Genomic DNA, 16,847 nt, shown 5'->3' with positions numbered 1-16,847 from the left:
TGAACATATTTCGGTCGAATTGGTCGCATCGAAGTAATGAAAGGATATCCATATGAGGAGTTGGTATAGTGATCTGAATCTCATTTGCCTGGAAGGATATCTGCACAGACAACAGGGCACCCGGTTATTCATCGCCTGATGCTGATCTAGAATATATATATATACATAGATACATGCTCGAATTAATAATATCTTCCGGCAAGGGTATGCAAAGAAAACTGGAAATTCCAGCAAAGCGTGGGCGTTGAATGGCTTTGGCTTCTGCTCATGCCCCTGCCACCTTACCCCTTAGTCGAGGTCCTTATTGTGTATGCCTGTCGCGCTTTGCTGATTTTTCTTAATGGAATTTATGCGAGTGTGAAATTTATGTTTGTGCACAGATACAGATACGCGCATATACTCTAGCGGCGAAGACTATTTTTAGTTTTCGCTCTGGTAAGTGGAAAAATACGCGTTGCCTACTTCTGCGGGTGCGTGATTTGGTTCGTTACCCCCCAATGCAAGGTCACCTCAATCTCACCACACGGCCGGCCGGAAACCACTCAAGCCGGGTGCTCATGCGATTCGCAAAAAATGGGGGCGTTAAATGCCAAAGCATAACTGTACATAACCCTAAATACCTGAACATAAATGATTATAACGCTGATTGACATTTATTCTCGGTTTCGCAATTTCCGCCATCTTGGCATCCGCCAGCCGCCAGCCGCCTTCCGATATCCGCCATCGGGCAAGACATTGAATAACTCGATGCGCTCACAGTGTGAGCCAACGTTCTACAGCTGTCATTCAGTCAGCTGCAGATCTCGAGAATGTTGCATAAAATTATGCCACATGGCGCTCTCCGTTGGAACCACAAATTCGGATTAGGGTAAGTTACTGCAACTGACTGTCATAATAATTTGTGGCTTATGGCATGCGATGCATGGCTTGGTTTGGTGGGAGTAAGCGTGTGGGTGGGACAAATGGCTTTTCAATCAATTGAATCTGCAGTTATTGCACTCGCCAAAGGTCGCGTCTTGTGGCCCAAAAAATATATTGCACATTCGACCCGTACGCCCAGGCAAGTCATACGAGTGCTTGGGCGGGGCTGGGTCTTCGGCTGGGTGGGGAGCGACAGTTCATTCATGTGACTTGACTCCTAGTTGGGTTGCATGCCATTGACTGGCCAAACGCCCCCGAAAAAGTCTTGCATTACAAATGGAAATTTCCCGACATTTGCCAAAATGGCAGCGTGGCAAGGGGGGGGTAAGCTGGCGCGGGTGTCTTTGGCATATTTATGATTCAGTTGATAAATAAAATAAATATCATTTAAAGCACATTTTAGCAGAGCTTTATTGTCATTGGAGTCTGTAATTTCGATCGTAAATTAAATTCCCGAGCCAAAGGCTCCGACTCTGTCTCCTACTTTTGACAATGTGGCTGCATCTGACAGCTGTCTGAATCGATCCAATGCGTGCGCTGAATGTGATGACAGCTGTGTCGCGAATACGATGTTGCACAGATGTTGTTATATCGCCTGCCTACTGTACGTAATGTGCAAACTCTCTGCCTCTATCTTGTCCTTCACCTTTGTGATCCATGCATATCCTCCCGCCTCCCGCCTCCCGCCTCCAGCCAGATCATCCTTTCGTCTTGTGCAGATGACAGCTGAGTCGGTTATATACTTGAATGGCCGTATATATATGGCCATATGGAGGCCAGATACCGACTCCTACATAAGGTGATTGAGTGCCTATTGCAGGTTTTGAATATTATGTGTCAGTAGGGCAGTGTGGCACGTATACGCTCTGCCAATACGTTGATAAACTGCAGTTAACCGACAGCCAGCTGTCACTTTCATACACGTTCGGTGTACGATGGGCAAGAGTTCAGGTTCTGGGAAACAGGAGCACAGAAGCTCAAGGGAAACCAATCAAAGGGTAGGGGATGGCTAAATTAGGGCTGTTATGACTGGTCTGATTCCTAAGAATAGCTGGCATTAGCTATCGATTTGGCCCACTGTAAATTTCCAGCAACATTCATTTGCAAATTTATGTGAGAAACGTGCCGGCCAAATTATGACAAACCGCACTGAAAGTTTCAAAAAGCATTTTCAGCACATACTTAGCTGTCTCCTAGCCCCAGCTCTCTCCTCGCTCCACTTTTCCACCTTTCTCCTTTGTGCGCTCCCAACGCCAGCTGACCTTTCCCCCCGGACACACTCCAAGCACGGTCTTGGCAGAAAGCGTAGTGTGGGAAAAATAGTACGTGCCAGTTGAGGGGACTCGAAAATGGATGACCACATGAAAGACCTAGTTACGCCCACTGTCCTAGGCGGTTTCGGGCTTGATTAAAGTGCTGCCATTGTACCGAAATGAAGAGTAAGAGTACCCATAGAGGTACCTGCTTTCGAGGGGTGCGTCCGGTGCGGTCTGGTACAGTCCGGTCCGGTCCGGTCCGGTCCGGTCCGTAATTAATATTTATGCTACCAAGAGTATGTCGCTCCTCCGCAGCCCCTCCTGCTGTGTGAGTGTGTGAATTTCAGCTGATGCATTATCTACTCGTAAATGCGAGGTGGGGAGCGTTGGCCACTTGCTTTGCGGCTTTGGCAGTAGAATTATTTCATTCGGAGATAATTCGAGTGTTGAGCATTCGGCTCCCTCCACAGACACGCATGGACATGCAGGGACTGTCCCTGGCCCTGGCCCTGTCCCTGGCAATGTCAATTAGTTGTCCTTAAGCGACTCGGGGATCGGGGCTCGCAGCTCGGGGCTCGTGGCTCGGGGCTTGTGCCTGGCATTGTCCTGCTGTTCCGGACACCCAAAGGATGCCAAAATTATTTCGCCTGCAATCAGTTGGCCCGCACACACATGCTCTCAATGGTATGCTCGTATATCTATAAATGTATTCGAGCATGTGTGTATCTGTGCGATAAACATGACTAATTAAAACAAACGGGACTCAACTAATCCAAGACGCACTCGAGCACAGTCCCGTCCCGCCTTTAATTAAGTCCCCTGTCAGTTCGTTCTCAACATGTCAATTAGCCCCACATTTGGCTTAAAATATCACCAGTACAGTGCTTGTCTCCTCCGTTCTGTTCTGTTCTATACAGTTGTTCTGCTTTTAAAAATGTTCCACAAATAGACCCTGTTGCCTATTTCGGGCTCCTTGAAGGCAAATTTTCTGCAATAAATTTTGATAAGCGGATGGCAGATTGTCTAGATACTCGTAAATATGCATATAGACAAGTCACGTAACCAATGCAGAACTGAGTGCAGAATTCGAGAGCTGAACCTTGAAAAAACCAGCGCGAGTCTGAAGAAGATTCAGTGCGAGAAATGTAGGCTTGTAGTCAATCGATAATAACAATACATTTAGCGTTCATAAATTGTGTGTAATTATGTGTACAGCTGGAAAGATAATACATCTGGCTTGATAGCCAGGCATCCATTCGAATCATATGCATGTTCAATCATAATTACCATCTTTATTTAGGGCGCACAATCAGCGGATTATTTAGGGCGCAACATCAGCGGATTTTAACGAGCGGCGGCTCAAATGTCACGTCGGTGTATCCGTGGTATGAACTACTGGAGCTCTACTGGAACTGCCATTGAAGGTCGGACGCGAAGGAAACGCGAAGGTGGGCGAACATTTACATTTAATGATCTATGTGGGGGGACAGGGGCAATGAGTGGGCATGTCTTGGCATTTACCTGTGCTCAACGGTGAGCAAAGTGAATTATGTTATTTGTCCTGTTGTTCGAGCTGCTGTAATTGCTTTCCGTTTAGTTTTTAGACATTGACTCGAACGCGGCCAGGCCCAAGGACAACTTTTCGCTGACTATCGTGGGCGTTGTTAATTTATGAACCTTTCTATCATCATCATCCTCCGCGTGATGGAATTTATGCTAATTTAGCAGTTTGTCCTTGCCAAGTTTATGGACATACAGTACATATATCGAAAGTTGTTAAGCTGGCCGGCTTATGGCAAAACGGAGACTGTGTCGGGACAATTATGATCTAAGAGACGCACGATGGCATGGTTTGACGGACAACAAACCATAAAGAAGACACAAAAAAAGTTTCGAAAAGTTTCCTCATCGTCATCAAGACGAAATCAAGCAAGCGACAAACAAACAAATAAATATAAAAAAACTCATCAATGTCATCAAAATGGCGGCCGGCTGACCAGAAACTCAAACAAAAGAACCAGCAACTGCGACAGCAAAGGCAGTGCTGCCACTGCCACTGCCGCTGGCACCCACTGGAGAGGTGGGCCGGCCCAGCTTTTGGGTGGGTGCCGAAGATTTAGATACCCTTACAGACAGGCTAAACGCTAAGGGCGCCTGCTGCCTGCTCTGCATTGCGAATGTCTGAGCATGGAGCCCCTGAAAGGGTATGCCAATGACAGGCACGGAGACAATGGCAGTAACGAAATGAAACAGCCACAGTGCGCATCGCCAAGTGACAGGGAAAAGCTGGTTGCTAAGTTGCGTGGGAAAAGCAGAAGCAAACAAGCGCGCAGCAGGCGGAGGCCGAGGAGGAGCTTGCGGAACTCGAGGGATAACTAAGTCAGCCACCGTCACAGAGAATTTGCATAGAGCGCAGCTGAGCGGCCCTGTCACCCCCTCGCCTCCACTGACTATCCTTGAATGCAGCTCGTCCATCCGAGCTGTGGTCCTTCAATCCCAACGGATTGTGTTCTCTTTTAAGCCTTGCCTGTGGGTAAATCGTGACGAATTATTTGCTGAGGTAGGTACAAAAAGTGGCGATATTTTAAGCTTAACATAGAGCAGCTGCGGTTGCATTCTAGTCCGAGCCAGAGCCCTGTATGAATCCACAGTATTCATCAAGTCACCGCTTGACGAATCCCTTCTTCAGTCAGATTCGGATCACCCGAATCACTACGGAGTTCGTCTGGTTTCCACTCTAATCGACTCGGTTAGCTGTTCATTCAGGGCTCTGGCAATAATTCTGTGAGCGGGTTGCCTATCGATCACTATGATCTTCTCGCATCCTCCAACAATGACCCGGAAATATCCTAATCGTAGTGGTCGGGACTTAGGCTAACAAATTGCTTGGTACAGTGCGTTCACGCCCACGAATGCGGTCACAAATCTGCGAATTTATCTCCACACGTAATCGCATATCTTCCCCTCGCAATGAGCGAGGAAAATCTGTTTAATTGCAAATTAATGAAGATGGCGTGGCAGGAGGTCCACATGTATGTATACGAGTATACATATGTGTGTGTGGGATGGAGTGCGAGGCTTATGCTCCATTTAACTCCTTGCCTCGGACTCCCCTCCCCCGCCCCGTGGTGTAAGCTCCATTTCAGTTAATTAGAAATTATTTTGTAGCCACATTTGATGTGTTTCCATGGCTATTGAGCTCTCAGCACCCACACCACCCTCGGATTTAATTATAATTTGAGGCTGTACTTTAATTTGTGAAAAAGGTGATATACTATTAGTGGCTTTGTCCCTCTGATCCAATTAACATTTGCCTTACGACTTGCTCTGGGTGGGTGTTGATTAGCACAATTGAATGCGATACGGCCCCCCCGCTCCCGCTCACACAGAACGGCTGTACATCCGTACAGTAGTGTGGTCCGACCGGGGTCATATGCAGGAAGTACGCACACGCCCGGATATCTGTCTAATGATTCATTGGCCAGAAACAATTGTCGTAAACGGCACTTGAAGTGTACACTAGGGTTACGCTTGTAGGACATGTCTACTCTGAGATTTTGGGACATTTACATTGACAACATTTCGTCAGATTTCACCTTTCAAATGATCAGTTTTCGCTTTGATCCGCGTAATTATATGTCATTAACAGGGCCGATTGTCAGTTGCGTCAGCACTTGTCGTCACAGCTGACTCATTGTCATCGTCATTGTCTTGGGAGGCCTATATACATACATATATGATACTGTCGTAAACAGCGAAGGAGTTCAAAGCACCGCCTTGCACTGGGGCCCCAGTCGCTGGCACCCATAGGTAGCCCCCCAAGGGCCTCACGCTGTGCTCATACCCTAATTTATGGCATTGAAAACGTTGGCCCCAAGTTCATGGAGCCGGAGTCAGGGCTAGCACGTAACAGTTGACATTAAAAGTGGCATTAAAATATGGTAAACTTTTATTTTTAGATCAAACAGACAATAGGCAAATGTTTGGAACACACAAGACGTCGGGCACAGACACAGGCTTCGGCAGATTGGATGGTATTTCGGAGAGGTTCTGGAGTGGCAAGTCAAGCATGTCGGACGAATCTCATATACTCGTAAGAGATGTACTGAAGCAGCTCGATTTCTGGGAACCCGATTGAGGTTCCCAATTGCAACACATTATTGCGGCACTTGGCGAATCCACACATAATTCGTCTGCTCAGCTTCCCCGTTTCCCGTCCCGCACGTCACATTGCCAGCGGATGTTCGGGAAGGACGTGCCCGAAGGCAACAGGGGAGGCAAATCAGAAATGTCAATACTTCCAGTTGAGCGCGGAAAAACAAGCGGCTTGAAAAGTCTCCCAGCGTCAACTCATTTTTGCCCGGAAACTAATTTCAAAAAATGTATCGTGCCTGGGAGTTCTATGGAGACATGTCCTGTTTCGACAGGATTGAAATCGCAGGGCTGGGCAGGGCAGGGCAGGGCAGGAGATGTGTTTTTTGAAGCGGAAGTGACCCTTGAAGTTTGATTTTATTTGTGTTCCGTCATCGTTCTGTCCATAGCCATAGCCATAGCCATAGCCATAGCCTGGAATTGCCGCTGGCAAGCAGATTTTCGCCATGTCCATACTTATTTATTTGCTGTTGCTTTTGCTGTTGCTTTTGCTGTTCCTGTTCCCCACTGCTGTTGCTCCTCAATTTTTAATCAACGGCTATGGCAACGTCTTGGCATCGCCTCGCACATTTTATGCAATTTCCTGTTTTTCTGTTCACGAAGTCTCTGAAAGACAAGCCCGGCCGGAGATGAGTCCGTGGAGGACTCTGCTGGCTGCCTATTTTTAGCCCTATTTGGGCGTCCAACAGAATTCAATGTCAACAGCACCACAACCAGGAACCCAACGGAGCAGAGAGCGAATGCTTGGGATGGTTGGATGGCAGGCGAGAATGGATGAGCGGCGGAAGTCCTCGGAGTTGTCCTTTTCAGTTGCCAACTTGAACATAAATAGTAGTTAAGACGTACTTCGATCTCCGCCGTCGGGAAATTGGAAAGTGGAAAAGGGTGCTGAAAATATTTAACCTTTAAAAATCAAAAACCAGTAAATTTTCATTGCGATAGTCTTTTCATTTCCAGACCATTTTATTTGTGAATGGTTTAAAAAATACTTTTTGCCACCCACTCATTTGTTTCAGGCAAGTATTTCAATTCCAAGCTTTATTCGAGTAGTGATTATTTTACTTGAATCATATTTTAATAATCATAAGAATAATCAGGGTCATCCTTTTGATATAAAACAATAAAATATTAAGTTTTAGCCCGATATGACAGCGTTTAGAGGTGCCTATACTAATACTATATCTATGCTATAAATCTATCTCTGATCGGATAACATTTTGTTTATGATTTAGAATTTTATAATATAATTCATCCTTTAATTTTTTAGCTTGGTTGGTTTACTATGCAATGAATATTGACTAGCGTATTCTTTTGGGACTTCTGAAGCTCATCTTTTTTTTTTTTTGGTTAGAATTTGGTTATAGTCTTGCATACCTGCACATAAACCAATTCTAAATCTTTTCATATTTTTAAAGCATTTTGAAAATCCTCATTACTATGCAACTCTGAAGGATCTTCAGTTAAAAAACATTTCCAAATATTCAACTGATCAAAATTTTTTTTAAAAATAGGTGTCACAGATAGTCTCTTTGTAATATAGAAGTTTTGACATCATCATCGTCAACACAAAGAGTTGCTCCGCCATTTCTCGATTCTCCATTGCAATAACTTCATCGTCAAACAATGAAAGTGCGATATTTTAATCAGAGAAATGGCCAAAAATGGCTGCAAATGGTTGTTTTTTATACCCGATACTCAAAATGAGTATTGGGGTATATTAGATTTGTGGTAAAAGTGGATGTGTGTAACGTCCAGAAGGAATCGTTTCCGACCCCACAAAGTATATATATTCTTGATCAGCATCAATAGCCGAGTCGATTGAGCCCTGTCTGTCTGTCCGTCTGTCCGTCCGTCCGTCCGTCCGTCCGTCCGTCCGTCCGTCCGTCCGTCCGTCCCCTTCAGCGCCTAGTGCTCAAAGACTATAAGAGCTAGAGCAACGATGTTTTGGATCCAGACTTCTGTGATATGTCACTGCTACAAAAATATTTCAAAACTTCGCCCCGCCCACTTCCGCCCCCACAAAGGACGAAAATCTGTGGCATCCACATTTTTAAAGATACGATAAAACCAAAAATCTCAGAATCTAAGAGGATGACTATATGTTCTAGAGTGTAAAATCTCAACCAGATCGTATAATTATTATAGCCAGAATCACGAAAACAATTTCATTCTTTCTCGCTCTGTTTCATGTACGAAAATCTGGGGCATCCACAAATCTCAGAGACTATTAAGGCTAGAGTAACCAAATTTGGTATCCGCACTTCTGTTAGATCTCACTATAAAACGTATATCTCAGAATTTCGCCCCACCCCCTTCCGCCCCCACAAAGGACGAAAATCTGTTGCATCCACAATATTGCAGATTCGAGAAAACTAAAAACGCAGAATCATAGATAATGACCATATCTATCAGATTGCTGAATCTGGATCAGATCGGATCATTTTTATACCCAAAAGGAACAAATCAACTTGCACTGGCTACGCAGCGCCCGACGTCACGATCAGACTGATTTTCTGTCTCTCTCGCACGCACTCTTTTTCGTGTCGTTTAATATTAGCGGCGTCTGCCGGAGGAGAGCCATACTGACTTAGTATCGGGTATAACTGTAGAGTTGCGGTGTCCGCAGCAACTCACAACGTTCCCCCTCGTTTGGTATAAATTTGGGGTTTTGTGGGAATTTAACAGAAGTCCTGATCAGTACTGATCAGTCACAACAAACCTAAACTTGATTTGTTTAATAGTCTTCCAGGAGTGTTTAAATCTGGCAATGTTTGGAATGATTGTACCTGATGAGGCTTCTTTGATTTGATCAACATTTCCCCATTCCATTACCCATTCCGAAAGCATTTTGGGTAGACGAGGGTAGCAATTCGATAGGATAGGCCGAAAAGTTCCGATAGGTCTGGAGGGAACCGAGGAACTAATTTGCATATGTAGGTGGGATGTCGGGCTCTTGGCAGTGGGACAAGACAAATAGACTCGAACTATATATGTGTGTATGGAAAGAGAGAAGCTGTGATAATGGTTTAATTTCTACAATCAGGATATATGTAGGCACACACGAGTATGCATACTTGATGGAGGACAAGAACAACGACTTGCCATTAGATGCAAACATTCGATTCGAATGCTCGACTGGCATCCGGATTTACCGGAGGATGCCACCACGGGGGGCGCGCGACGAGCCCAGCTATTCTAATAAAGCGTCGGGCCAAGGTGTCGGAGGCACGGACAGTGGAGCAACCTGTTCAGCCGACGCGCCTGCAGCGCCTCTCACATGCACATCCAATACAGACACTGATGAACGAAGCCTTCGTGTCGGTTTTCGGCTGCTGACTTACGTCACAAACATGCGTAGGCGTCATCATCGTGCGGCGCACCCATTGCCCTCGCCCTCGTCCTGTCCCGCCCCAGTCCCCAGGTCCAATCGGCAGACATCGCTAAAAGACGACGACGACGCCAGCCAGGCGGTAATTTCTCCCTGGCTCCTGCCACCGCACTGGGGCTCGGCTCTCTCTTCCCCGCCTTTCGGGTGGCTGGGGGGTTGGCCTGAATGAAATTTTCGTTGCTTCGATTTTTGTTGTTGACGTAGTCGTTGGGGCCCCGTCGTCGTCCCAGCGCCTGCGCAGTGGCCTGGCAGAATCATCTGTTGGCCCCCCCCGAATCTGTCCTGCCCGCCTGCCATGCCCCACCAAGTGCATTTGGCTTGTGGTAGGACGCTCCCACAGGCAACACCGACTGAATGGGGTCTGGGGCCCAGCTCGGCTCAGCTGTTTGCTGCTGCTGCTGCCGCTGCCTGTAGAGTTTTCCACCTTGTGTAGACCTCTGTTCCGTGCAACAAATTGTGCCTTCAAGCCGGCTTTCGCTCAAGAACTCTAAACACTGATGCGAAGGGTTGCAAAATAAATATTTGAAACGGAACCAAAATAAGTACATTTGTATGTGAAATTATAAGGTTTCTCGTCATGTGTTTAGAGTCCATTAGAATCAATTCTTTGTACAAACATTTCCATTAAGGGATTTCAAAGTCGATCTACACAGCCTATCGCTATTTGAAAGATTAGAAATAATTTCGAAAATATTTGTACACATACACACATGTTTTCCGCAAAATTTTAAAAACATTTATCGAAAGCCAACAATCTACTGGAACCAAAACTCTCCACCCTCCCGAGCCAGAGCGCAACTCACCTCCACCACGCCATGAATCCATTCCCCACCACCCATGGAGCAAGTGCGAATATATGTACTATAGTTCCAATTGCGCGCTCGTAAAGCTTAAAAGCCACAGACATCGTGACGACAACAGACCGTTCTCCATGCCCCATTCTCTAAGCCCCCCCCCACCATATTCACACCATGCCTCCAACGCGAACAGGCCAGGCCAGTCATGGGCCAAGTCTCTGCTGTTGAACCTTGCATGAGGCGTCTGCAACAACAGCAACACACAGCAGGTTGCAGGCATCGATGACGACGTTCCGTGCCTAGTATAATTCTCCTTCATTCATGTTCGACATGCCTCGGCTCCCCTTCGGCCCCTTGCCCCAAGCGACTTGCAATTCATGCTTTCGTTCCAGTTTCGTTCTTGTCGCTAATGTGTGGGCGTCATCGTTGTTCGAAATTCGAACAGATTCGTACAGTTTCTAACAGATTCGAAGAGGGGCCTCGAATTTTAGCAGCAAAGAAATGTAGGGGAAAGTGTTTTTCTAGGAGAGCAGCAGGCACTCGATGCATGCCATGACATGACTGAATTCCATGCAAGTTATATGAAAGACAACCCGACCAGCCCTTTCGCATGACACCTGTGTGGTCTTTAAAACAAAAGTGATCATATTCAGTGAAACTATTTAAAATCGGGCCTTTTTGTAGGCTCTTCGGACACTAAATTTACAGCAATGTTTGGCTGGATTATCTTCCGAATAAAAAAATAGTTTTTTGGTACTTTTTAATTCAAAATTTAAATGGTATTTCTACTCCATAAAGAGTGGAAATAAATACTTTTTTGTTGTTGAAATTTGCTGTTGATAAGACAGTAAAATGGGTATTTGGGGTTTAGTCATAGTACTTAAGAACGAAACTGTATGAAACGCCCGTAAAGCACTCGTAACTTGATTTTCCTTGACCCCTAATGGGTTATTCCCCTAGTGGGAGTTTCAGGAAATTTTCCCAAATTTGATGAGCTCCAATTGTCGGGGTTTAACCAATGAAAAATGAATGCAAGCGAGCAATTAACGACTGAGCCGCAATCAGTACACACATTGAGGCATCAAGCATGGGCCGCAGGAGGCGGAAGCAGCTGATACTGGGCAAATCCTATTACTAAAGGAGTATTCTTTCGAACTCTCGCCTTGCCCCACCGTGTTCGGGTTGGGAAAGGAGACGGAAGGGACAGGACTCAAAACCATATGGGAGTTGGGTGTTGGGTGATGGGCGGTGGGCGGTGGGCGGTGCGGGAGTTGGCGATGCCGGCAAAACATGCGCAAGAGAGCTCTCGGCTCTCTCTCTCTCGCAGACGCTCTCTCCGACTCGGGAAAACTCTACACAGCGGATGGATGGATGGTCTTTTCGGGCTGGCTTGAAAACAAGTGGTTGAGCGAGCGGTCTTTTCAGTATTGAGCGAACAGACGCAAATGCCGTTACGAGCTCGCTGCCATTGAAGCCGACTGAGTGCCGTTACAGGAAGCTGTGACGCTGAGACGCTGAGACGCCGAGACGACTCTGAAGCTGAAAAAGAATCAGCAGCAGCAGCAGCAGCAGCAGCAACAACAGCAGCAGCAGCAGTGCGGGAGTAAGGAGATTGGGAGAGAGTGAGAGAGGACACAGCAGCCAGCCAGCGGCCGGGACGAGTGAAATTCGAGGCACGAAACGAATGCGCACGACCGCCACCCGAACGCACACACACACGCCCAGATGGGCATATCCTACAGTTGAAATACGAAACGCCTTGAGCAGAGACAGCAGCGGCAGCAGCAGCAGGAGCACCAGCAGGAGCAGCAGCAGGAGCAGCAACAGCAACAGCAGCAGCAGCAGCGCCAGCGCCAGCGACAGCGACAGCGAAGCGACCCAAAACGCGTCAGGATTCCAAGCAAAAGGCAGACAAACGGGCGAAACCTGCTGAGACGACTCGACGAGTCCTTGCGTGTCGGTTCACAGTGCGGAACACTAGAAAAACAGACCAGAAAAAGAAGTATATCCAAACAACACTCACAGCACATCACATATGAAAAAGTTCCCCCCATCAATAACCGAAAAGCATACGAAATCCGAAATTGTGAAAGCGAAACAAAGAGTAAATGATTTCAAACAAATATTCCCAAATCGAAGCCAAGCGAAGTGAAGTTATTTTTCAAATAAGTTCTGAAAATCATTACCAAGTGAATTTTATTTAATGGAATCGAAGAAATTAAACCGCTAACTGATAACCAAAACCGAAACCGAAACCGAAAACAAAGTGCCGTACCGTACGCCGAATGCCATAAGAAAGAATACAAATAAAAAGTGCTAAAAGTTCCTTAAACCAATATAATACAAAAAATATTGTTATAACTACAAAATATACAAATTATACACCAAAAATATTCTTTGCATTTTAACAAACAAATAAACGAAAAAGACCAAAGTGCCGTGCAAGCTGAATTTCTTGAGGAAAAGTAGTTGGAAAACTCCAAGAATAGGAATAAGCATAAGCCCAGGGAAATAACACATTCAAGACACTAATATACACAGAGACTTATATTTTTTTTGTGGTGGTGTGTAGCAAGCCTCCTTGTCAGCAAAACGGACAAGGGGAAGGACACGAGAAGTAGCTGTAGAGGCAGGTCTAGAACAGCAATACCGTACCGACGCGTCGGACACGGACGGGCAGCAACTAGTTGTTAGACCCTGCGCCCTCCATCCCTAGGTGGGAGAGCGAGCACTGTCTTGCAGAGTTGTTGGGGCGTGCGGCCGTGTGTGTGTGTGCTAGTGTGTGTGTGTGTGGGGAAAGGCCAACAAGGTTCAAACCCTCAGCAACAACAGCCGCATCTCATCGGGAAACTCCAACCAGCTCCAGCTCCAGCTCCAGCTCAAACTCCAACGCAAACTCAAACTCCGGGACTGAAAGTAGACAATTGATTATTGATTTTGTCTAAGGCTGCGCTGTGTGGAACTTCGCAGCTTAACAGGCCGCAAAACAAACTTGGCACAACACGGCCCCGAGGAAAGACAGCAGCAAAAAGCAACAGCAACAGCAACAGCAACCTCAGAGAAGGAGAGACGAGACAAGAAAAACTGCGAGAAGAAAGTGCAAGACAAAAAAACGCGTTGAAAAGCAGCCGAGGCGCGGGACGACAGCGCAAGAAACAGCGAAACTAACTGTCGCTTGCCTGTGTTGGGCAATGCTAGCCGTAGGCCGCGGCATGAAGACCTACAAGAGCTTCGATAGTGTCAACCGAATAGAGTAATTGTAATCGCCCAGCGACCAACCGAGAGAAAAGCAAGCCAGTACTCTGAATTGCGGCCCTTTTCCCCCTTTCCAGCGTCTCTGCGTCCCACCGTCTCACCTCTCTTGGTCGGAATATTTCGCCCAAATCTTCTCCCCCAAATCACTGTCGGGACCTGAGGGACCACTAAACCGTCAAAATAACTTGTAAAATTGAAAAACTTCGCCAAATCAACAAACGGAAAATGTTCTTCTCGCTGGCTCAGACGTTCGTCTGCGTGCTACTCATCCAGGGCGGCCTCTACGCGCTGCACCTGAGCGGCAATGGCGAGAAGTCCCCACCATCCTCCACCGTCATGATGGGACCGGTGGACGGCACCTCAGACACCTCATCTTCCTCCTTTATGGCCTGGAAGCCGCCGCCGGGTCAGCAGCAGCAGCAACACCATCAACAACATCAACAACATCCGGGTGTCGCCCAGTCGGGCGGTGGACACGCCTCGCACCGATCCGCTGCAGCGGCCGCCTACGATGCCACTACGGTGCGGCTGAACAAGGAGATCGCGGACATGGCACAGCTGGAGCGGGAGCGGCTCATGCTCCTCGCACGGGCAGGCAAGCAGACGGCGGAGAGCAACGGGCCGGCGGGACATGGCGGTCGCGGACACCAGTTCATTGCCGGACGCATTCAGATGCAGCCCAGCGAGGATCTGGATGTGGGCGACTATCCGGCGCTCCTGCAGCAGGCAGCCAGGGGCTTCATATTCGGCAGCGTGCAGAAGGAGCCGCCTACGCCGCTAGAGGACGACTACGTACAGCCGCGGGAGCTGGATAGCCATGCCGTCAAGTACTACGGGCGGGTGGTGGAGCCCGCGGATCGCGAGGAGGAGGTGGAGCCACTCTACGAGCCTCTGCACTCCTTTGGGGACTTTGACGACTTCTCTGAGCTGGACCAGGAGCCGCACCTCGGCGAGGACGAGCTCCTGCGCGAGCTGGATGCCTATCAGTACCACGGCATGGAGGAGGATTCACCGCTGCCGGAGAACCCGTATCGCACCCTGGAACAGCTCGAGCTGAGTGCGCCCGAGTCCATGCAGCAGCTCTTCGAGCAGGATCACCGCGACGGGCATCCGGCCAAGATGGCTGGTCACCCGGGCCCCTCCCATCCCGGAAACTTCAACATTCGCATGCAGCAGAAGTGGGCCCGGAAACGGGGTGGCGCCGCCGTTGGAGTCGGACCGGATAGGCAGCCCTCGCTGCAGCGCAACATCTTCGGGCAGCACTTCAAGCAGCAGCGTGGACTACTCTCGCTGGCCAACTCCGAGGCCACGGCCAGCAAGCATCTCAAGGCGAGTACCCGTTCCGGCGGCCTCAGTCTCAATGCTCCCAAGGAAAACGAAAAGTCAGCCCAAACAGCCGCAAGTGGACTAGCAGCAGCCGTCGGAGGCAGTGCCTCTGGTGCCGCCAGTCAGCAGCAGAACAAACAGCAGCACGAATCCACATCTGGAGATGCTCAACAGCAGCAACAGCAGCAACAGTCGAATACGCAGGACAAGAAAGAGTCCGAGCAACAGTTGCTGCATCCCAACCACAAGCGTTCCGGCAGCGTGAACTCCGCCGGAGGGGCAGCGCAGGGCGCCGGATACGCAACGCCATCCATCTCCCATAGCGTAGCCAGTCAGTTGATGCTGCGCACGGCCCGCGGCCAGCGGCAGTACGATGTGCCACAAATCGGTGAGTACCAAATGCCCGCAGCTTGCGAGTGTAGCGAGTCCTACGAAAATCGATGAATCGAAACTGATTGGGCTAGCCTCTGACCTTTAGCCCCCCCCCTGCACCCCAGTTCAACATCCTACATGCTAGAAAATTGATCTAATCAGACCTCGACCACAGCAAACGAAAACGAAAACAGTCAAGCCCCAGTCAGAGTCAGGCAATACCACTCCATTCCATTATCTGGATTCCATGTCAGCTAATTTTATACGTACCCCCAATCGCATGGCCTGGACTGAGACACGGGCCATGGGCCCCGCTTGACCCTGTCGTGTTTGCCCCCTGCCCTGCCCGAGTTCACCCAATTTAGTTATTAGTTTTTCCGAGTGCTCAGACCCGAAATCCCTGCTCACAACACTCGACTTCCGAAGGCCACTAATCGGTATATTTTGAAACCAGAAGTACGTTCCACGAGTACTTACACACGGCCTGTGGCTGGAAGTATTAGCCGCAGACATTGGCCATATAATTGCAAGCCGCTTGGGATTTTGGGCTCCTCGCAAGCAGAGTAAAATGTTCCTAAGTGGTGCAGGGCAGAGCACAAAAATATAAGGACTCAACAGCCGCCTCAGTAGTCAGTACCCGGAGCTGGCCGACTTCTGAATGGGATCCGATCCCCTTATCCACCACATCAATCAGCAATCAGCAATCGACAATCGCAGTGCGATTAATAACTTGTCAGCAACTCCATTGTCCATTGTCCATTGTCCGAAACTGCAATGACAAAGTTTCCTGCACTATTTCCATCCATTTTCCATTTATTTTTGGAAACTTTGGCAGCCTCCTGCTCCCGGCACCGCTATCCCCTCCCAGTTTGGCCATTGCATTTAGCAAATTAGTCGGCGAGAAGCTGCTAGAACGGGGCCTTTTGTCTGGGGGGAAGTTCGTCCTTGGCTTTTCTCCATTGCCCATTCCCCATTACCCATTTTGGCTGTTGTTAATCACTTGGATAGCTAAATTACTTTACAACAAGTTTTGATGGCCTCCATGAATACGGAATGGGCTTAGAGAAAACCGTGGCTGGCACTGGCACTGGCGCACCGAGAGTACTTGGTTCTGGCCTGGTCTGGCAATCAATTTTAATTTTTAATTAACACTTTCAAGTTTAATGGCGGCCATTGTTATGGCCGAGTGCTAAATGCGATTTCATTGTCCGCCAGCAGAGGAAAGCAGGAGAGCAGGATACCAGGAGGAGAGAAAGGACAATCTGTAATTGCAGATTCGAAACTTTATTTATATCCAACTTTTTAATTTGATTGAATGATTATGGTCTGAAAATAACCATTTTTCAATTCCTTCCTCGTTAGCAATTGAGTATAATCGAT

At 48.0% G+C, this 16,847-nt stretch overlaps 1 protein-coding gene across 1 annotated transcript in view; it reads left to right on the top strand.

The window, feature by feature from the left end:
- Window positions 1–11,940: 11,940 nt before the first annotated feature.
- LOC108160741 overlaps window positions 11,941–16,847 on the top strand; it is a 29,315-nt gene continuing 24,408 nt past the window's right edge. Inside the window, exon 1 of the mRNA XM_017294933.2 lies at window positions 11,941–15,483. Within this exon, the coding sequence (XP_017150422.1) occupies window positions 13,995–15,483 (1,489 nt within the window). The 5' untranslated portion in view covers window positions 11,941–13,994. The remainder of the gene's footprint in view (window positions 15,484–16,847) is intronic.

Source organism: Drosophila miranda, chromosome 3, assembly GCF_003369915.1.
Source record: "Drosophila miranda strain MSH22 chromosome 3, D.miranda_PacBio2.1, whole genome shotgun sequence".
NCBI lineage: Eukaryota > Metazoa > Arthropoda > Insecta > Diptera > Drosophilidae > Drosophila > Drosophila miranda.
This window is presented reverse-complemented; position numbering and strand designations above follow the sequence as displayed.